Source organism: Lissotriton vulgaris, chromosome 8 (genome assembly GCF_964263255.1).
Source record: "Lissotriton vulgaris chromosome 8, aLisVul1.2, whole genome shotgun sequence".
Classification (NCBI taxonomy): Eukaryota; Metazoa; Chordata; class Amphibia; order Caudata; family Salamandridae; genus Lissotriton; species Lissotriton vulgaris.
Window position 1 is genome coordinate 1328337841 of NC_141696.1, and position 19823 is coordinate 1328357663.

The 19823-nt window shown below is 45.0% G+C and overlaps 1 protein-coding gene across 3 annotated transcripts in view; it reads right to left on the reverse strand.

Moving 5' to 3' along the window:
- DYNC2H1 (dynein cytoplasmic 2 heavy chain 1) overlaps positions 1-19823 on the reverse strand; it is a 1560829-nt gene that overhangs the window by 1226381 nt on the left and 314625 nt on the right. For all 3 annotated transcript variants that reach the window (XM_086935265.1, XM_086935264.1, XM_086935263.1), the window contains exon 19: positions 13558-13673. In XM_086935265.1, coding sequence (XP_086791391.1) covers positions 13558-13673 — 116 coding nt within the window. The remainder of the gene's footprint in view (positions 1-13557; positions 13674-19823) is intronic.

Consider the following 19823-nt stretch of genomic DNA (forward strand, 5'->3'; position numbering starts at 1 on the left):
TTTGGCTTTTTATTCTGTAATGTAGGTGACTGAGAATGCAGTGACCAAGGTAATATTTCAGCACTATAAACCTCTAAGCAAATAAATCAATTACAAATGACAAAAATGAGATGGTACAAAATGTTGCTGCACTAACTTGAGTATCAGGAACAACTAGTTACTTCAAATGATGGCATTCTAACTTGGAACCTTATTGCTTTTGAAAAAGTGCATTCCAGAGAACAAGGAGGATAACACTTGGTGAGGAACCTGCAGTTAGAATATCCACAGAAAAGGCGCAGCTCAAGGCAAATAACATGTTCTTCTGATAGCTCCTTCTAATCACAGTTTCTACAGCTTATGAAGCAATACCAAATCAATGCCCCTGAAGGACATGGCCTGAAGAATAGGCACCAACAAAATGCCCCTCCTTGCAGACTTAAAAATGTATACAGCAGTGCCTGGTCAGGAATGGCCGGATGCCCACAAGGTGGCTTGACAGATGTCCTAAACAGCAACCCCCCAAGCCAATGCAATAGTAGCAGCATTTGTTCGATGGAAAGGGTTCAAAGGTGCTACGGAGAATCCTTTTTAGCCACTGCCTACCACAACTTTATGCAACTGACAATCCAGCCTAATAAAGTATTTTTTGGTACCACCCTTCCATGCTTCACATCTGTGAATCTGACGGAGAGTTGATCGTCCACTCGGTAATCCTTAGTCCTATCACTGCAGAAACTAAGGGCCTGCTTAGGATCCAATTGTTGTGGCCTCTTCTCCTGCTCAGAAGAGGGTGTTGGGCTGAACCACATAAAAGGGTAAGAACAACTATGTGTGAGGCACAATCTGGCAGAACACAAGTGGTATGCATAGGCTAACAGATAATGCCTGCAGTTCGATGATGCAATATGCAGGAGTGATTACAATGAGGAACAAAGTTTCAGAGTCAGAAGTTTCAGGGAACAACTATAAAGAGGGTCGAAATGAACACATTAAGTAAATCAGAAGTATATTAAAGTCCCACCTCAGCATGATAATGGGGCAGTGAGAAATGTGCAAAATCTCTTTTAAGAAACACATCAGAAGGGGTGATTTGGTTAAAGAGGGCTGAGCTGACAAATCAAAAAAGCCTCAATAAATGGCCTTTAACAGTGGCCAGAGCAAATCCTTGCCAGGTCAAAGAAAACACAAAAATAACATCAGTAGAGGATCACACCAGGTGATAAATGTAGACCAATGGCCAGAATAAATGGGCTTTGTGGATGGACAGCAAGCAGCGAAAATGACATCCACCACCTCAGATAGAAGATCAAACCCCCTCAGTTGAGTCTGCTCAATCTCCATGCATGCAGGTGTAGATTGTGGCGGTTTGGATACAGGACTCTGCCTTGCTGGTGAGACAATAGGTTCTATAGGGAATATAGTAGAGGCAGAGAGCATACATTGAGATTCAAGAGCTCTGAATACCAGACCCTCCAAAGCCCAGTAATGGGCTATACGAAAAAGCTGAGCATAGTCATGTTTGAGGTTCTTCATGACTCAGGAGATCAGCTGTAAAAGAGAAAATGTGTACAGGAGGCCCTGGTACCACTGAATAAGGAACACATTTATCGAAATCCTCAAAAAAGAAACTTGAGAAAGCATAAAGCTGCACATTAAGCATTCTTGGAGGTAACAAACAGATCTATCATGGGCACTCAACACTGAGCGAATACATCCCATGTGCAACTGCTGGATGCACATGGGCAAGAAAACACCTTCTGAGTTTCTCTCCCGAGGTGAGGGAATCCGCCACATCACTGATCGACAGAGAAATCCCATAAAGTTCCAGCGACAGCCTGGGTGTCTCTAGACAAAACACAGAGGATTCCACTCATGCCTACTTCTTCCAGAACATTATGAGGTTGTGTTTTCTATCAGGACTTGATCTGAAGTGCCTGTGATAACAGGCCAAAAAAACTGCCTTGAGGGCCTGCTGAACAAATCACAACTCCAAAACACTGTTATGATGTTGCTGAGCCATTGATGGCCAAAGACCTTTGAGCTTTACATACATTGTCCAGGTTCCCCCCACCCCAAGCCCAGGGGTGACATGTCAATACCCACTGTAAACTCTGTCTGCTCTAAGGAAAAGGGTCTGCTGCACTCCACATAAGCCTCTGTTATCGCCCGACAAACGGGAGATCCACCAGTTCATTTATAATCAAGACCTCACAACAAATGTCCAATCCCAGAATGGTCAATAATTGAAAATGGCAACTCTCTTCCTGGTTATTATGAAGTACACCTCGCTCCTCTGAAGTCAGACCTGAATGCAGTGATGCTATGTCACTAGAACCAAATGTTTTGAGTACATCACATCTGTGCTAGTTTCACTTCAACATCTCCTCCCTCCCCCAGGAAGCAAAAAAACTCAAGACAGTATGTATCTGCCTCCACCCTCGAAGGTAGACTTCTTGATGGGTATATGCTCAAAAAAGCGATCTCCTTGACATACTCAAAACTGATTAACCTTTCATCTGATACAATGTTGCAGCTCCGTGCAAAATTAGAGACAGACCTAGGAGGGCTGGAGGAGGACTGGCAAAAAGCATTGGCATCTACCAGGGAAGTGGCAATTTCATCTACACTATGATGACCAAATCAATGCCCCTGAAGGACATGGCCTGAAGAATAGGCACCAACAAAATGCCCCTCCTTGCAGACTTAAAAATGTATACAGCAGTGCCTGGTCAGGAATGGCCGGATGCCCACAAGGTGGCTTGACAGATGTCCTAAACAGCAACCCCCCAAGCCAATGCAATAGTAGCAGCATTTGTTCGATGGAAAGGGTTCAAAGGTGCTACGGAGAATCCTTTTTAGCCACTGCCTACCACAACTTTATGCAACTGACAATCCAGCCTAATAAAGTATTTTTTGGTACCACCCTTCCATGCTTCACATCTGTGAATCTGACGGAGAGTTGATCGTCCACTCGGTAATCCTTAGTCCTATCACTGCAGAAACTAAGGGCCTGCTTAGGATCCAATTGTTGTGGCCTCTTCTCCTGCTCAGAAGAGGGTGTTGGGCTGAACCACATAAAAGGGTAAGAACAACTATGTGTGAGGCACAATCTGGCAGAACACAAGTGGTATGCATAGGCTAACAGATAATGCCTGCAGTTCGATGATGCAATATGCAGGAGTGATTACAATGAGGAACAAAGTTTCAGAGTCAGAAGTTTCAGGGAACAACTATAAAGAGGGTCGAAATGAACACATTAAGTAAATCAGAAGTATATTAAAGTCCCACCTCAGCATGATAATGGGGCAGTGAGAAATGTGCAAAATCTCTTTTAAGAAACACATCAGAAGGGGTGATTTGGTTAAAGAGGGCTGAGCTGACAATGCAACTGACAATCCAGCCTAATAAAGTAAAAAAAAATAAAGCCTAATAAAGTATCCGTGCAAAATTAGAGACAGACCTAGGAGGGCTGGAGGAGGACTGGCAAAAAGCATTGGCATCTACCAGGGAAGTGGCAATTTCATCTACACTATGATTAGTGCAGTTAAAAATCTTACATAGAATATATGTCACTGGGCCAATGCTGGTAAAAATGGGCTACAGGGAAGACCCTAGTTGTAGAAGACACTGTGGCCAGGAGGCTACGTCCCTCCATATTATTTGTGAATGCCCACAGATTAGTAGATATTGGAATAAGGCTGTTGAATGCATGGGAGAGGTGCTGGGTAAGAGGCTAATACCTGAGGCCAAAAGATGTCTCTGAACATGTGGGAACCAACAGATCTAGTTAGTAAAGAGAGCGCATGGGTATCGCCGGGACAGATGGTGGTTAAGAGGAACATAGCTAAGAAAGGGGGAGCAAAAGAGGCCCAGACAATAGGAGGATGGGGAAAAGACATGGATTGGTGTATTTTCCAGGAGAAGACGGTATACATATCCAGGGGGTGCCTGAAGAAATGGATACAAATATGGGATAAATGGAACGCTTACAGAGGGAATATATGTACTCCACCCAGCTTGCCAGTACAAGTAGCCCAGGAAGAATTGGATTAGTGAAGTACAAGATTGTTATGATCACAGGAAACGTTTTTATACAGCATATTTCAAGTTCCATGACACCAATAAGAATGATTTGTAAAATATCATATGTACTATCTGCAACATTGTTTATTGTACACAATAAAAATAATAATAAAAAAGTCAGTAAGTATCCCTCACAAGTGGCTACACACATCTACTCTTCTGTGTTTGGACTACATGCTGAAATTGCCTGGGCTCTTAGGGAGTTGTGCAATGTGGAGTCCCTACTCTTAGATACTCCAGTTTTCAAAACGTAACATACAATGGCTCAATCCTCCTCTGGTAGTGGCACCAGAATATGGCATCCTCTCCCCCACCACAACCAGGACCAATTTCAACAGTTGCATGGCTAGCATCGCCGACTGGATGAAGAACAACTACCTGAAGCTGATTACAGACAAGATGTAAGTACTCATATTTCCCAACGACAGCATTCCATTGAGCGATGCCTGGTGGCCCTCAGACTCGGGAGACGCACCCATACCCATCGACCATGCCAAAAGCCTCAGAATCATCATAGACAACAAGCTCACCATGAAATCACAGATCAACGATGTCTCCTCTGCCTGCTTACTCACTCCGTGCATACTAGGTAAGATCATCAAGAGGCAACCTCTGCACACCGAAAGCACTGTGACACAGGCTCTCATCACCACCTGACAGGACTATTGCAAGGCTCTATACGCAGGAAACACCGCACACCTCCTACAGAGACTTCAAACAATACAGAACGCCACAGCCAGACTCATCCTACCCCCGACAAACCCACATCACACCCCACTTCAGGCAGCTCTACTGCTTCCCCGTACAGAAAAGATGCAAATTCAAGCTGCTGACCCATGCACACATGGCCCTAAACAACCAAGGGCCTGCCTATAATAACCACTGCCTGAGCTTCCACCGACCACTGAGAAGATTACGCTCTGCCTCCTGACCACTTGCCCACACTCCTCATATCTACCAAAGCAGAAGTGGAGGTTATTCCTTCTCCTACATCGCAGCAAAGACATAGAACTGCCTCCTCACGCAGCTCAGGATCTTTACTTCAGTTTCGGAATTCTGAAGAACCCTCAAGAACTGGTTGTTTGAATGAGCCTCCCAGGACCTGCAAGTGCCCGGATTCTCAATCGGGTGATTAGCAGCGCTATATAAATCTGGATTGATAGATTATGCAGCACCTTCTCTCCGACCCCATCCCATGTTTAGTATCATCAAAGGTAAAAGGCAGCAGGGTGAATGGCAACTGCACTACCTAGGCTACAAAAGTAATTTGCACTCGTATTGCCCACCTCAGATGGCCAGCTGCCACATGACCACAAATAAATACAGAAGTAAAGGCTGATGAGAGGCAATACACAAGATCAGCAAAAGTACACTGCACAAAAGGAAAGTTCATTTAGTAAGATTTGTGGGTTTCGCATTTCACCCTTCACAAGGGCTTCTTCGGGGCATGGATAAAGAAACAAACAAAAATGTGCATGTAAATGTAATGAATCCAGTGATAGATATGTTTGCAAAGCATCCCTCTTGGTGGACGATGTCTCCAGAAAGGAAGGCCTTATGCCGGTAGCGTGTACCCTTGTATCTTTTGTCCAAATATAATAAACGTTGCCTCCAAAGGGCGGGAAAGTAACTCCTATGGCACTATTGAGCCTCCAGTGTGATCGGTAAACATACTTAAGTCATCCAGGTATCCGAGTTCCTGGCATGCCTGTGTCTGGCAGCAGCAGCATGATGGCTAAAGTCTTTATCTTTCTTACTGCCTGACTTACTTGAAGGGTGTGGCGTTTTAACTAGTTGTGAAAAGGGGAGATGGATGCTAACTGGAACTTGACAAGGAAGTATGAACAGTTATTCAGGTTAATGTATTTGTAGTTAAAAATTCTTATAAAGAAAAGAAAAAGAACACATTTTTTGAGAAAGTATTTTTCCAGGAAAAGGAGACAGCAAATATAATAGAGAACATTAAAAAAAGGGAAGAATTAGTCAAAGATAATGAACAACATCCTTCCAGTAGTTATCAGAAATAGGACCTTGGTGACAACGGTTGGCGATGCATAAGTAGAGCGTGTGGCCAAAGTGCATGTAGGGATGCATATTTTGTGTCCATGCAGGCTTTAAAACTGATAGTTTTCCTTGGGAGAAGCGTTTTGCAGTCGTCAATCAATCATCCATTTGTTAAGTGCTGCTACTCACCCATGATGATCTCAAGGCGCTGGGGGAGGGGGTTTTCGCACGTTCCAGTCCATCAAGAAGGGGGTCTGTTGAAGAGCCAGGTTTTGAGGTTTCTTGTGAAGATGGGGAGAGATGTTGTCTGTCTGAGGTGGAGAGGGAGGGCGTTCCAGGCTCTGGCCACGAGGAAGAAGAAGAAGGAGCGGCCACCTGCTCTGGTCTTTCTGGTGCGGGGAACCACGGCGTAGGAGAACTGGGCTGATCGTAAGGTACTTTGCGTTGCGTGGAATGTGAGTCGGCTGTTCAGGTACGCTGGTCCGGTGTCGTGGAGGGCCTTGTGAGCAAGGGTGAGCATCTTGAAGGGGACTCTAGCTTCAATGGGGAGCCAGTGGAGTGTGCACAGGTGCTGGGAGATGTGGCAGTGTCTTGGCAGGTTGATGACCAGTCTTGCTGCGGCGTTCTGGATGTTCTGTAGCTTGCGTGTGAGTTTTTGTTTATTCCGGCGTAGTGTGTTGCCATAGTCAAGTCTGCTGGTGACCAGGGCGTGAGTGACGATCTTTCTGTGTTCAAGGGGGATCTATTCGAAGGTCTTGCATAGGAGGCGGAGGGTGTGGAAGCAGAAGGACGAGATGGTGTTGATCTGGCTGTCCATTTTGAGTTTGGAGTCCAGGATGATTCCCAGGTTGAGTGCGTGGTCCGTGGGGGTGGGTGGGCTTCCGAGAGAGGGGGGCCACCAGGTGTCGTTCCAGGCATTGGGGTGTGGACCCATGATGAGAACTTCTGTTTTGTTGGTGTTTAGTTGAAGGCAGCTATTTTTCATCCATTTGGCGACAGCTTCCATGCCTTCTCGAAAATTGTGTCTGGCGGTGTTGGGTTTGTTGGATACGGAGAGGATGAGTTGGGTGTCGTCTGCGCATGACAATGTTAAGTCCGTAGGTTCTGACGATGGGGGCGAGCAGAGCCATGTAGACGCTAAAGAGAGTAGGGCTGAGGGATGACCCCTGGGGGACTCCGCAGGTGGTTGGTGTAGGGTACGAGAGGAAAGGGGGGAGACTGACCCTCTGCGTTCTGCTGGAGGGGAAGGACGGATCCAGTTGAGGGCCTTGTCTTGGATCCCTGCATCGTGGAGTCTGCATATTAGGGTTCTGTGGGAGACTGTGTCAAACGCCGCTGAGAGGTCAAGGAGGATGATGGCTGCTGTTTCTCCTTTGTCCAGTAAGAAGCGGATGTCGTCTTGCAGCGAGGAGGGTGGTTTCCGTGCTTTGTTTTTTTCTGAAGCCAGATTGGGAGGAGTCGAGGATGTTGTGCTCTTCGATGAATATGGCGAGTTGGCTGTTGATGGCTTTCTCAATGACTTTAGCTGGGAACGCGACCAGGGAGGTAGGTCTGTAGTTTTTGAGATCGGTGGGGTCTGCCGAGGCTTTCTTCAGGAGGGGGTTGATCTCGGCGTGTTTCCAGTCGTCGGGGAACGAGGCGGTTGCCAGAGAGCGGTTGATGGTGTGGCAGAGCATGGGTGTGATTGTGTTGGGGGCTCTGTTGAAAATGCGGTGGGGGTAGGGGTCCGTGGGGGCCCCGGAGTGGATTGAGTTCCTTGTCTTCAGTGTGTCTTTGGTGCTGAGGGTTGTCCAGTTGTTGATGGCTGGCTTCAGGGTGTCGGGGTGGTTGGTGAGAGTTTGGTGTGTTGGGTGTCTTCATCAAAGTTGTCGTAGATGCTCTTGATTTTGTGATGGAAAAAGGTGCTGAGTTGGTCACAAAGGTCTTGTGAGTGTGGGATGTCGGCGGACTCGCTGGTAGGTTGTGCGAACTCTTTAACGATGTTGAAGAGTTCTTTGCTGTTCTGTGCTTAGGTGGAGATTCTGTCTTAAATGGCTTTTTTCTGCGTTTATTTGATGAGTTTGTGGTGGACTTTGGTGGCGGCCCTGAAGTTGCTGTGGGTTTCTGTGGATTTGGTGTTCCTCCAGTCCTTTTCGAGACGGCGGCAAATGCGTCTGGGCTCTCGAAGTTCGGTGGTAAACCATCTATCATTCTTGGCGTGGTTGTTGTTGTTTTTCTTAAGGGGGGCTAAGGTGTTGGCGCTGTCGGTGATCCATCTGTGTAGGGTTCGGGCTGCGGCGTGGGGTCGTCGTTTTCCGGGACGGTAGGGGTGGAGTTGCTGAGTGATGAGGTTAGCTGGTCGTCTGTGATTCTGGTCCAATTTCTTTGTGGGAGCAGGTGCTGGTGTCTGTGGACGGTGGGTGTTCTGAAGGTGAAGTGGACGCATGGATGGTCAGTCCATAGGAGTTCGGTGGGTTGGCTGAAGGTGATGGAGTTTCCTGTTGTGAAGAGGGGGTCAAGGGTGTGTCCTGCTGAGTGCATGGGTTCAGTCACGATCTAGCGGAGTTCAATGTTGTGGAGGTTGTCCATGAGGGATGTGGTGCTGGGGTCCAGTTGGTTGTTGAGGTGCAAGTTGAGGTCTCCCAGCAGGGTGTAGTTGGTGGATGCGATGGCCTCCGGGGAGATGCGTCTGTGATGAATTCTGCAGAAGGTCCGCGGGGTCCGGAGGGGTCGGTAGATGAGGGTTCCTCGGAGGATGGTGGTGGGGCTGGCCAGTATCTTGAAATTAAGGTGTTCCATCAGGTCTATGGGCGTGTCGGGGAGTGTGCTCAGGCAGAGGGGGGATTTGTGGACGATAGCTATTGCTCTTACTGGGCGTTCGGGCGGTTCTTCCAGTAGATCTTGTATCCTTGGGGGATGGCAATGGCGATGTCCGGTGCTGAGGAGGTATTGGTCCAGGTTTCAGTGAAGAATGCTAAGTCCGGGGTGGTGCTGTTGAGGGGGTCCCAGATTTTGGTGGCATGTTTGTGGAGGGATCGGACTTTGAGGAGGATGCATTGCAGAGTCTTTGATTAGGGTGTGTTCTTGCGGGTGGGTTGCGCTGGGTCCGTGGTTTTGGCGGTGCAGCAGGTGTGCCGGCAGCGGTGACAGCTGAAGGGTCCATCGGTGTCGGCCGGTGATGCTAGCTTGCAGTAGTTGCTGCTGCCTGGGTTGAGGACGTGGAGTGTCACCGGGTCGTAGCTTTGGCGGTGCGGAGATCCAGGGTTCCTGGCGATGGTCGCGGTCGGGTCGCGGACGGTCGCAGATGGGCTTTCCTTTTGCGCTCCTTCAGCACGCCAACGGTGCAGCCGCGCAGCCGCTGCCATTAAGTAGGGGTTGGGGAGGGCTGGACAGCTGGAAGGCGGGAGCGGGGAGGGGAGCAGGATTGGTTGAGCTGGTCATGCTGGGGGCGAGGTGCCGCGGGGGCAGCAGCGGCGGAGAAAAACAGGCAGGAAATGAGAAATAAGGGGGAAAAAAGGAGACAAAGAGTGAAATAAGGCAGAAAGCAGAAAAAAGCACAGAAAGCAGAAAAGTGCAGAAAAGTGCTGAAAATGGTGAAAAACGGAGAGGACAGCGGAGCATTATGTTTATGCTTCTTTGCGGAGGTGTTCATTGCCTCATCTCCTCCAACCCCTGGGTAGAAGATGCACAAGTTTTGGAGGTAATGACTCATCACTATGCTTCCAATAAAGTAGGAATGGTTTTATGTACAACACCCCAGTAGGAAGTATATTTATAATCTGTTTTTCAGGAATTTTTTTAAAATAATAGGGGTGCGCAACGAAGAATGAGCTTGCTGATACCGATTTAATCTGCTTTACAAAGGATACCTAGAGTTGGAGGTAATGATTTCCCTTTAAATTTCAACAGTCTTGGAATGCATCTTTCATTAATGAGGAGCAGATATATAAATGGCTATTTTTTAATGAACCCTTAGGGAACTCTTCCAAACAATAGAGGTTTTTCAGCCGTTCCACATCTGATTACTAATGGGTAACTGCAGTGGATAAGTCAAACATATCCTGAAGGCATAACAGGTATGTGCAAATTCTCTTGGCTTCACCGAGATGACGAGATAACCTGGCCTAGATCTTCCTGTGCTTCGAATTCGGACTGTTAAAAGTATGCATGTGAGAGATGGGAGGGGGGTCCGTTCTTTGATCTCCCCTGCTTGATCATATAAGTGAATGGTTGAAGGACTATGTGTCATATCACCAGAATGTTGATAAATTGTTTTGTCAACGCCAATCACTGGTTAACTACTTTTTTTTAAAGCTTTTTCTAATCTATTTTAATTTATTTTTTGTCTATGTGATCGTGTATAGACTTGAAACATTGTTTACGGGGAGAAATCGACTTTTGTCTTGAAGAAGGTGGTGCTCAAGTGGCAACATCCACCGAAACGCGTCGTCAACGCTTTTGTCAACAGACTTACTGTAGACTGTAAAAGGCATTTGACAATATTGTTATACTTTGTCAAAAAATCAAATGTGCTAAAATGAAGTTTGGTCTGATGTGTTAGCCTGTTTTTAGGAATAGAAACTATTTTTCTTGCAGGTTCTCTCATTGGTGTATATTTTTGTATTTTTAATATTGTGGACAACAGCTGTCCTTGCTGGTTTTTATTATGTCTGTATTGTGTTATTTTGTCTTTTATATTTCAATAAAATACCTATGTACTGATTGAGCACTTGACCTTTGATGGTGTTGATATTGTGTTCTTGTGATGTGACTGAAAATGTGACTATTGTGGTGTGGTTCTGCTTTCAAAGTATACCAAAGGGGAACTCTCTTTTGACTCTGGCTTAATTAAATTTCAAGCAGGTATCTGATGTGGCATTATACATTTTATGTAATCTAGCAGATGTCAGATAAGGATAGTAAAATTATCCACACTGTGTACACATGAAACGGGAATTACAGAAAACAATTTGGGGTATGATTATGTTATTTTCTAATAAGCCTCTAAGAATCGCTCCCTAAGTCCTTTTACCAACAATTTTGCAACAACACCAATTCCTATTCCGACATTAATAGCACTGATGTAGATGGGTTTTCACATGTAGTCAAATTCCTTGCCTAGGAGGGTATTTAGCAAATTATGCGGACTAAACTCTTCAAATCCTGCTCTCCTAGATTATGTTGTTCTTGCGATCTTCGCCAAACCTACATAACCTGTTACCAGAAAAAGGACAGTGTCTCAGAAAGCTATGGGGTCAATGAGTGCCTACCAAGGTTACTGTGTATAAGTTGTTTGTCCCTGTGGTTGCAAGACCTCTGCAACTCCATCCCCTCCTACTTCCACAACAAGATCGCGGACATACACAACAGCTTCAGCACTCAACCGACGCACGCCATGACCAAACCACCGCCCCCCACCACCACCCTCCGCGCCTGGACCCCTTTCAGCACCGAAGACACCGTCCGCACGATGAACTCCATCCACTCCGGATCTCCTACCGACCCCTGCCCTCACCAAGGCCGACGCTGTCATCGCACCCCACCTGCGGGATATCATCAACACCTCCTTCGACACCGCTACCATCCCGGAGAGCTGGAAGCACGCCGAACTCAGCGCTCTACTAAAGAAGCCTTCAGCCGACCCCACCGACCTCAAGAACTACGGCCCCATCTCGCTGCTCCCGTTTCCTGCAAAAGTCATTGAGAATACCGTCAACAAGCAGCTGGCCGCCTTCCTCGAGACGAACGGATCCCTCGACCTCTCGCAGTCTAGCTTCCGGGCCAACCACAGCACCGAGACCGCCCTGATCGCAGCCACCGATGACATCCGAGCACTGCTTGACAACGGAGAAACAGCAGCCCTCATCCTCCTAGACCTCTCCGCGGCCTTCGACACTGTCTGCCACCGTACACTAGTGCAGCGACTCAGCAACGTCGGAATCCAGGAGAAGGCACTGGAGTGGATCATCTCCTTCCTCGCCGGAAGGACACAGAGAGTCCGCCTCCCCCCGTTCAGATCTGAAGCCACCGAAGTCATCTGCGGCGTTCCTCAAGGCTCCTCGCTCAGTCCAACCCTCTTCAACGTCTACATGAGCCCCCTCGCAGACATCGCACGCCAGCACAACCTCAACATCATCTCCTACGCCGACGACACCCAGCTGATTCTCTCCCTCACCAACGACCCCGCCACCGCCAGAGCAAACCTTGACGAAGGGATGAAAGAGGTAGCCGAATGGATGAAGAATAGCCGCCTGAAACTGAACTCGGACAAGACGGAAGTCCTCATCCTGGGATCCTCACCCTCCGCCTGGGATGACTCCTGGTGGCCCCCCGCCCTAGGCAGCGCACCCAAACCGACAGACCGCGCACGCAACCTGGGCTTCATCCTGGACTCCTCCGTCTCCATGACCAGACAAGTCAACGCCGTCTCCTCGTCGTGCTTCAATATCCTGCGCATGCTACGTAAGATCTTCCGGTGGATCCCCACCGAGACCAGGAAGACGGTCACCCAGGCCCTCGTCACCAGCCGTCTGGACTACGGCAACTCCCTCTACGCCGGAACCACCGCCAAACTCCAGAAGAGACTCCAGCGGATCCAGAACGCCTCAGCACGACTCATCCTGGACATCCCCCGTCGCAGCCACATCTCCGGACACCTGAGAGACCTGCACTGGCTCCCGGTCAACAAGAGAATCACCTTCAGACTCCTCACCCACGCACACAAAGCCCTACACAACCAAGGCCCAGGATACCTCAACAGCCGCCTCAACTTCTACGCTCCCAAACGCCAGCTTCGATCAACCGGCCACGCCCTCGCCGCCGTCCCCCGCATCCGAAGAGCCACCACAGGGGGACGGTCATTCTCCTACTTCGCGGCCAAGACATGGAACTCCCTCCCGACCCACCTCCGCCTGACCCAGGACCACCTCGCCTTCAGGAAGCAACTCAAGACCTGGCTGTTCGAGCAGTAGCGGACCCCCCTCCCCTAGCGCCTTGAGACCCTCTGGGTGAGTAGTGCGCTATATAAATGCTCTGATTGATTGATTGGTTGATTGGTACAACTGAATGCCCAGGTTTTTGAAGGCACATTTTCCTTAGGCCAGAGGGGACAGATCTGCCTTCATCAATACAATGGCCATGGCTCAATGCAAAGGATATAAAATAAAAATTCACATAGTTTCAGTTAACTTTCATAATCCTCAACTTGAACATTCTGATGCCAGAGGGGACAGATCCACCTTCATCAATACAATGTCCATGGCTCAATGCAAAGGATATACAAAAAAAATGCACATAGTTTCAGTTAACTTTTATAATCCTTACCTTGAACATTTTGATGTTGGTCATGATGACTACAATCACTAAAGGCAGAATGTCTTTTTATTAATTGTTCACCAAAAATACGTCACAGCAAAACATTACAATATATCTCCACAAACATCTACTGAAATGCAATACCTTCCTATAAATGTAACACAATTATGGTTGGAAAGTCTCTTTATAGCTCACCTTGGATTGATTTCTTCAATGATACGAGTAGGGTATCAAACAACTTCTGAATGAAATCATCAATCACACTCTTCACAGGGTTACAATTAACAGTGATGCAGTCCACCTTGATGGTGCTGAAAAAGTAAGTGGATTGATTAAAAACTATGGTGCTTAAACAGGAAATCAATAGACAAAACAAATATATTTGTACTGTCGTTTTACCATTCTAACTGCTTTGCTAATCAGTTTGATACCAAGGGTTACAATGCCCCGGGCTAACTGGATACAGCAGCATTCCTCACACTGCATCCCTTTATGTAAGTATACCAAGCTGAAGTACATAATACCACAGTCTTGTATTGAAAACAGGATTGATATTCAAATTCAAAGATTTTATCTCAGGTGTGACACCTCTTTAAGCATAATTCTATAACATTCAGCTTTTAGGAAATTCTGGTGGCATTTCATAAAATACATAGTGATTGTACTGAAATAGCCGAGCTATGATATTTCAGATTGTCTGATATTTCACCTGAAATGTGATGAAATAAGCTTTACACATTAACACATTTTACTGCAAAATGAAACCTGTACGTTTCAAGAAGCTAAGCTTCTCAAAGTCTGAAAAATTGTTAAGACCTGCTCACTTCGCTTTACTAGTCCTGCATATTAATTTGTGAACATGGAATTTTGATGGTTTGCTACGAACAAATCGTGTTGTTGATCTATGACTATCTGGTGACACTGGAATGAATGAAACTTTATTGTATAGTTATTTAAAACCATTACAAAAATACAATTATGATAATAGCGAAGACACAGAAAATTTACACGAATGTGAGAGTAATAAAATTTAAAAATGAAGATAAAAGCAATGTCTTTCTGGGGTAAAGAATAGCAATTCCAAATTCAAGATTTTGCCAATGTTCCTTGCTTTTTCTCAAAATGTTCAATAAATTTGATTGACCTACAAATGAATTGCGGGTCTGTGGTGCATAATGTTTGTATAATCGCAGACCTGCAAGTACGTATTCCATACTGCTTGAACTTGGCTTTCAACCAATTCCGACGTTCCTGTATAAGAGCCGGGCAGATGCAAATCAGGTGGATAAAGTCTTGTCTTGCTGCACCACATAGCCCGCACCCTTCCATTTCTTGGGACTTCCACTTAGGATGCTCGGCATTAGTTGGCAGACTTCCCAACCTTATATTAAGGTATCTGCGTTTGATATAGGGCGAAAAGGCCAGGTCCAGGAAGTGCGCCGGCACTAATTTTTTGTATGATTGGATAGTCATCCAGGCATGTGACCGGAGACTGAAAGCTATTTTGTCGTCCAACAATGAGTGTTTAATGGCTGCCTTCCTGACCACCTGTTTGACTGAAAGTACTTGGAGCTTGGATTCCCAGAGTCCCGCCAGATTTGTTGATTCTATTGACATTTTAAGGTACTTGGCATGGTTAGAGTTTGGACATTTGATGATGGTTTCCCACATAGCACGATTGATCATGATCTCTTGGTGCATCCAGACATTGTACCAGAATGTTATGGACTCATACTTCCTCAGCAGCACTTGAGATTTCAGGCCTAGTTCCAGTCTTACCTGAGCCGGGGATGCTTTACTTGGTAGCGCGAAGACACGCTTGTAAATTTTCATTTGCACTTTATCCAAAAGTTGTGCACTCTTGCCATGGTGCAATATGCTCCCGTAAGCTATCGTTGGAATTAGTTTAGCTTTCATTATTGTTAATAGTGGTGAGACCAAAGGACCTTTGAGTTCGGTTGCTAATCTCATGAAGGCGTGCATTAGGGCCATGCCCTTCTTTTCCATGCTGTTAAGTTGTGCCTGGAAATTAAGACGCTTATCCAGCAGTATCCCAAGATACTTGTAACTTCCAACCGCTTCCAATTTGACATTGTCTATTGTAAAGGTTGGTGGTGGTTTAAGGCGTCGGGTTATGACCATGGTTTTTGTTTTCGCGCTATTTATTTCAATCATGTTCTGTTTTGTGTAGCGGGTCAGCTCCTGCAGTAGCCGATGCAGGCCTATTCGAGTCTGACTTAACAGGACCACATCATCGGCGTAGGATAGGTGTGTTACACGAAGTGTGGCCAGCCGAGGAGGATGGGAGTTGATCTGATCAAGTCTTGCTGTTAGGTCGGCCATGAATAGATTGAAAAGGTGGGGAGCCAACACACAACCTTGCTTCAACCCATCAAAGGTGTGTATCTTCCTGGTTAGCCTTTGCCCATTATTGATTTTTACCTGCATCCAGGTGTTACTATACAGGTCAATGATCGGCGTTAGAATTGACTCCGGCAGACCCTGCTTTTGTCTGGTGACACTGATTTATTGGATAGTGGAAGTGGTATTGCCTTCTCATATCTTCTTTATAATTTGAGGTAACTAACAGTACAAAATTAACGTTTTTTTATTGCTAAAGCCTTTTCAGAGCTAGGGTTGGATGTACTAACAATAAAGGTACGTCAGCTCTGAAATCTTCAGTTCAGTTCTGATTTTTTACTTAAAATCAGACTTTGATAAGGAAGCACACCTTCATTCAGGGCTGATCTACATCTACAATTTTTTTTTTAGGACACATTGTTAATCCTGCTTTTGGGATTCCCTTACAGTTTCCAATAAGCCACACATTTTGTAACTGGCCTGAACGGTCTGTGTGGCATAGATTTCAAAGCCCAAATCAACACCTTGAGAACTCATATAGTTAGGAACGGGTGGATTACTTTACAACTTGATGCAGCAATGGCTGATCAAGTTCAGATCTGATCTGTTTAAAAAAACATCAATGCAAAACATACTGGATAGACATGCTAATCCTTTAGGCCAGCATAAACTCCATATCACAAAGGTTATGCTGGTACCGAAACTTATGAAACATATGAACATTTGAGGTTTGGGCACCCACTTTGATGTAAAATTATTTGAAATAGGGCTAGTGTGACACATAATTAGAAGCTGAGTCACCTTTCTGAAACAGGCTCTGAAAATTGAAATCATATATTTTATGATTGTAGGATTATGCAGGTGCCATTGTCAGATTTTGGAGCCGTATCAGATAAATGATCTTAAATTGACAAATGAGTGCACTTTGACAAACTGTAAAGAAAGATTAATCATTTAGATTTTTGAAAAAAACAGATTTTTCATTGAAAATGTAAATTGAATTTGAAGAGGTTGTACAGTTCACATAGATAATATTAACCATAATATATAACTAAAAAATTAAAAGGAGCTCTTCTGATCGACACACCTATATAGATTGGTATCCCACAGGTATCCTACAGGTTTCTGGTCACATTTTGCTCCGCATCTTATTCATTTAAATTTGACAGTCTGCTGCGAATCATCAGAATGGTTTGCTAATACAGTTTTAACATCAGCTGTTTTCAGTAGAGACTTCTGAATTTGACCCTAGAGTGTGAACCCAACCAGTGTCTTTCATTTTGAAGAACCAAAGTATGTTAAAATCAAACAGAAGTATGTGACCCATGGCAGGTATCCTGATGGTATTGGCAAAAAGGAGTTAGAGATTGTAGGCCTGATTCACAAAGGGCCTTCCCACTTGTGGCAGATGCCTGCACTCGTGGTGGGGCTCCACACGTGTGAAGGGACCTCCACAATGAGTAACTGCAGTGAGGAGGTCCCAACACAAGTGCAGAGGTCCCAACACAAGTGTGGAGTCTCCGCTAAGAGTGCAGAGGCACTTTGTGAACTGGGGCTTATATGTTTATCTAATCATATTCATATGTTTCACACTAGTGAGGAATATTTCAAAGTGTGAATTGAGTGTAAGGGACCAAACTTAATTAGGTTGGTGAAGTAATTATCATACTGCTTCACTGAAAATTGCTCAGGTGCTGTCTCAGTCCTGTACATCATCTATGATGTTTCTTTTTTGCACTACAATCCCAAAGAACGACAACTTTCAAGTGTTTATATTTACGAACTGCAGTGGAAGATATCCTATTCTTTTAAACCCACCGTCAACATCACTGGATACTCAAGAACCCAATATTCTAAAAATAAATGTGTCAGGGAGTCTGCTTGGTGCATTGTTGGTTTCTGAAGTATGTAATGGCAAATCAATTTGGTACACTTATGGTCAATGCCCAAAGAAAGTTTGAAAGAACACCTTTTATTTTCTGAGCACAAACAGTAAATGGTGGAACCTATGCCCCTATTGCAGAATCAATGTCCAAATACAATTAACTTACCAAATACTGAATTATGTAATGAGCTCCGACTTTTGAAAAAATTATCTAATTTTAACGGCTAAAAGCGTTTTAAGGCCGGCACCTGATAAATGATTCTGAAAATATGAATGCCGATAAAGAATATAGTCTCATAAAAACTGATATTGGAGGATACAGATAAATAGGAACAAATCATCAGGGAAAAGATCGAGGAAGAAGGATGAGGAAAGAACTATCTGACAGCTGTAAAAGTGTTAACTTTGATTTGTGGCTTTCATTGATTGAGGAAAATATTTTAAAGAAGCTACAGATCCCTGTAAAGCTATTCAAACATAAACAAGAAAAGAGAAAGTTTGACTACCGTCCCTTCCCTTCACCTTACACCCCAATACATTTGAACCAAACTTTTTCCCTTGCACTCAGTGAGAAAAGGTTTTTTTAATGGGCAGGGTGTCAAATGAAGTCTGGTATGTTTGAGAATTGTACTGTCAAATCCATCCCCAATGTTAGGAGGAATTTATTTGGATGAAAGAGGAAGGTTAAGAAATGCACAAATCCTCCTCTGGCTTCCCTAGTTGAGTAACAAACAAACTGCAATTAGGGAATAGGCCCACTTTAAAGGTACAGTGCCAAGAATGGTTAGCAAAAACGGTGGCTTTTTTGGATCTATGCAACATTGTTTCTACCAACTGCTGACTCAAACGTGACACATATATTAGCATGTGAACAAATACTTCAGAAATACATCTCCAGTTAACAATGGAAATTACTAAGAAAAGACATTCATAGTAGCGCCACTAATATTAAAAATAAAGAAATTCACTTCAAAATAAATGTATAGCTGGTACTGTATGCTTGCACGATTACAGCACATTTACCCAAACACATGTGGAGAGTGCTTTAGAGGGCGTGGATCACATAGTGCTGCACTCCACTTATGGTGGAAGAACAATAGTTACTTACCTGTAATCTGTGGTTCTCCAGTATTGGTGTCTTTCATAGATTCACATGCCTGAATCATTCCCGTCGTCGGAGTGGGAGTCCCACGGTACATAAAAAAGCTATAATATGCCTATAATAAACAAAAACCTTGGTAATACACAACCAGGAAGTAAAGTAGCCCCAAGCTACAAGAGAAAAAACTTCCACACTCAGGACTATCATAGTAATTTTGTATAGCCCAAAGTGCAGCCAATCAGGTGACAGCACCCACCAGAATGTTCTCCCCAGAGGCTCAGGCTCTCAGATTTTCTCGCACAGGAGTAAGCAAACATCATAGCCTAAACCAGCCTCTGAGGGGAGGAGGGAGGGTTGCATGTGAATCTATGAAAGACACCAATACTGGAGAACCACAGATTACTGGTAAGTAACTATTGTTCTTCTCCAGTATTAGGGGTGTCTTTCATAGATTCACATGCCTGAATCAGAGTTGAAAGCAGTACATAACATAATGCTCGTTAGACACTCTTTGTATCACAGTATACATATAATAAAAAGCATAAGGAATATCATAAACATACACAAATGCATTAGTGGTAGCATATGCATACTAGATTAGAATACATAACAGTATATAAATAAGTGTCTAAAAAGAGCAAGTGGAGGAGGGAGAACAGAGGCTCACCTTATTTAAACAGATTGCGGAGAACAGCTTGTCCAACTGACGTATCTGCATCACTTGAAGCGCCCAAACAGTAATGTTTGGTAAAAGTGTGTCTGCTGGACCAGGTTGCCGCTCTCCAGATCTGATGAAGAGGCACACCAGCAAAAAGTGCGGTAGATGAGGAGATTGCTCTCGTAGAATGCGCCTTCGGGGTTGTCTGTAAAGGCCTTCCAGCCGGCTGATGACATAGGCTAATCGTTGCAGACATCCAACGTGCTATGGTCTGCTTGGATATAGAATAGCCTTGACGTAGTCTTCCATACGCTATAAATAGCTGATCTGATTTCCAAATTGTTGCAGTTTGTTGAAGATAGAACTTGAGACACCTCCTGACATCCAGGGAATGCAAAGCTCTTTCAACCGCTGTTTGAGGATTTGGAAAGAAAGTCTTCAAAATTATCGGTTCA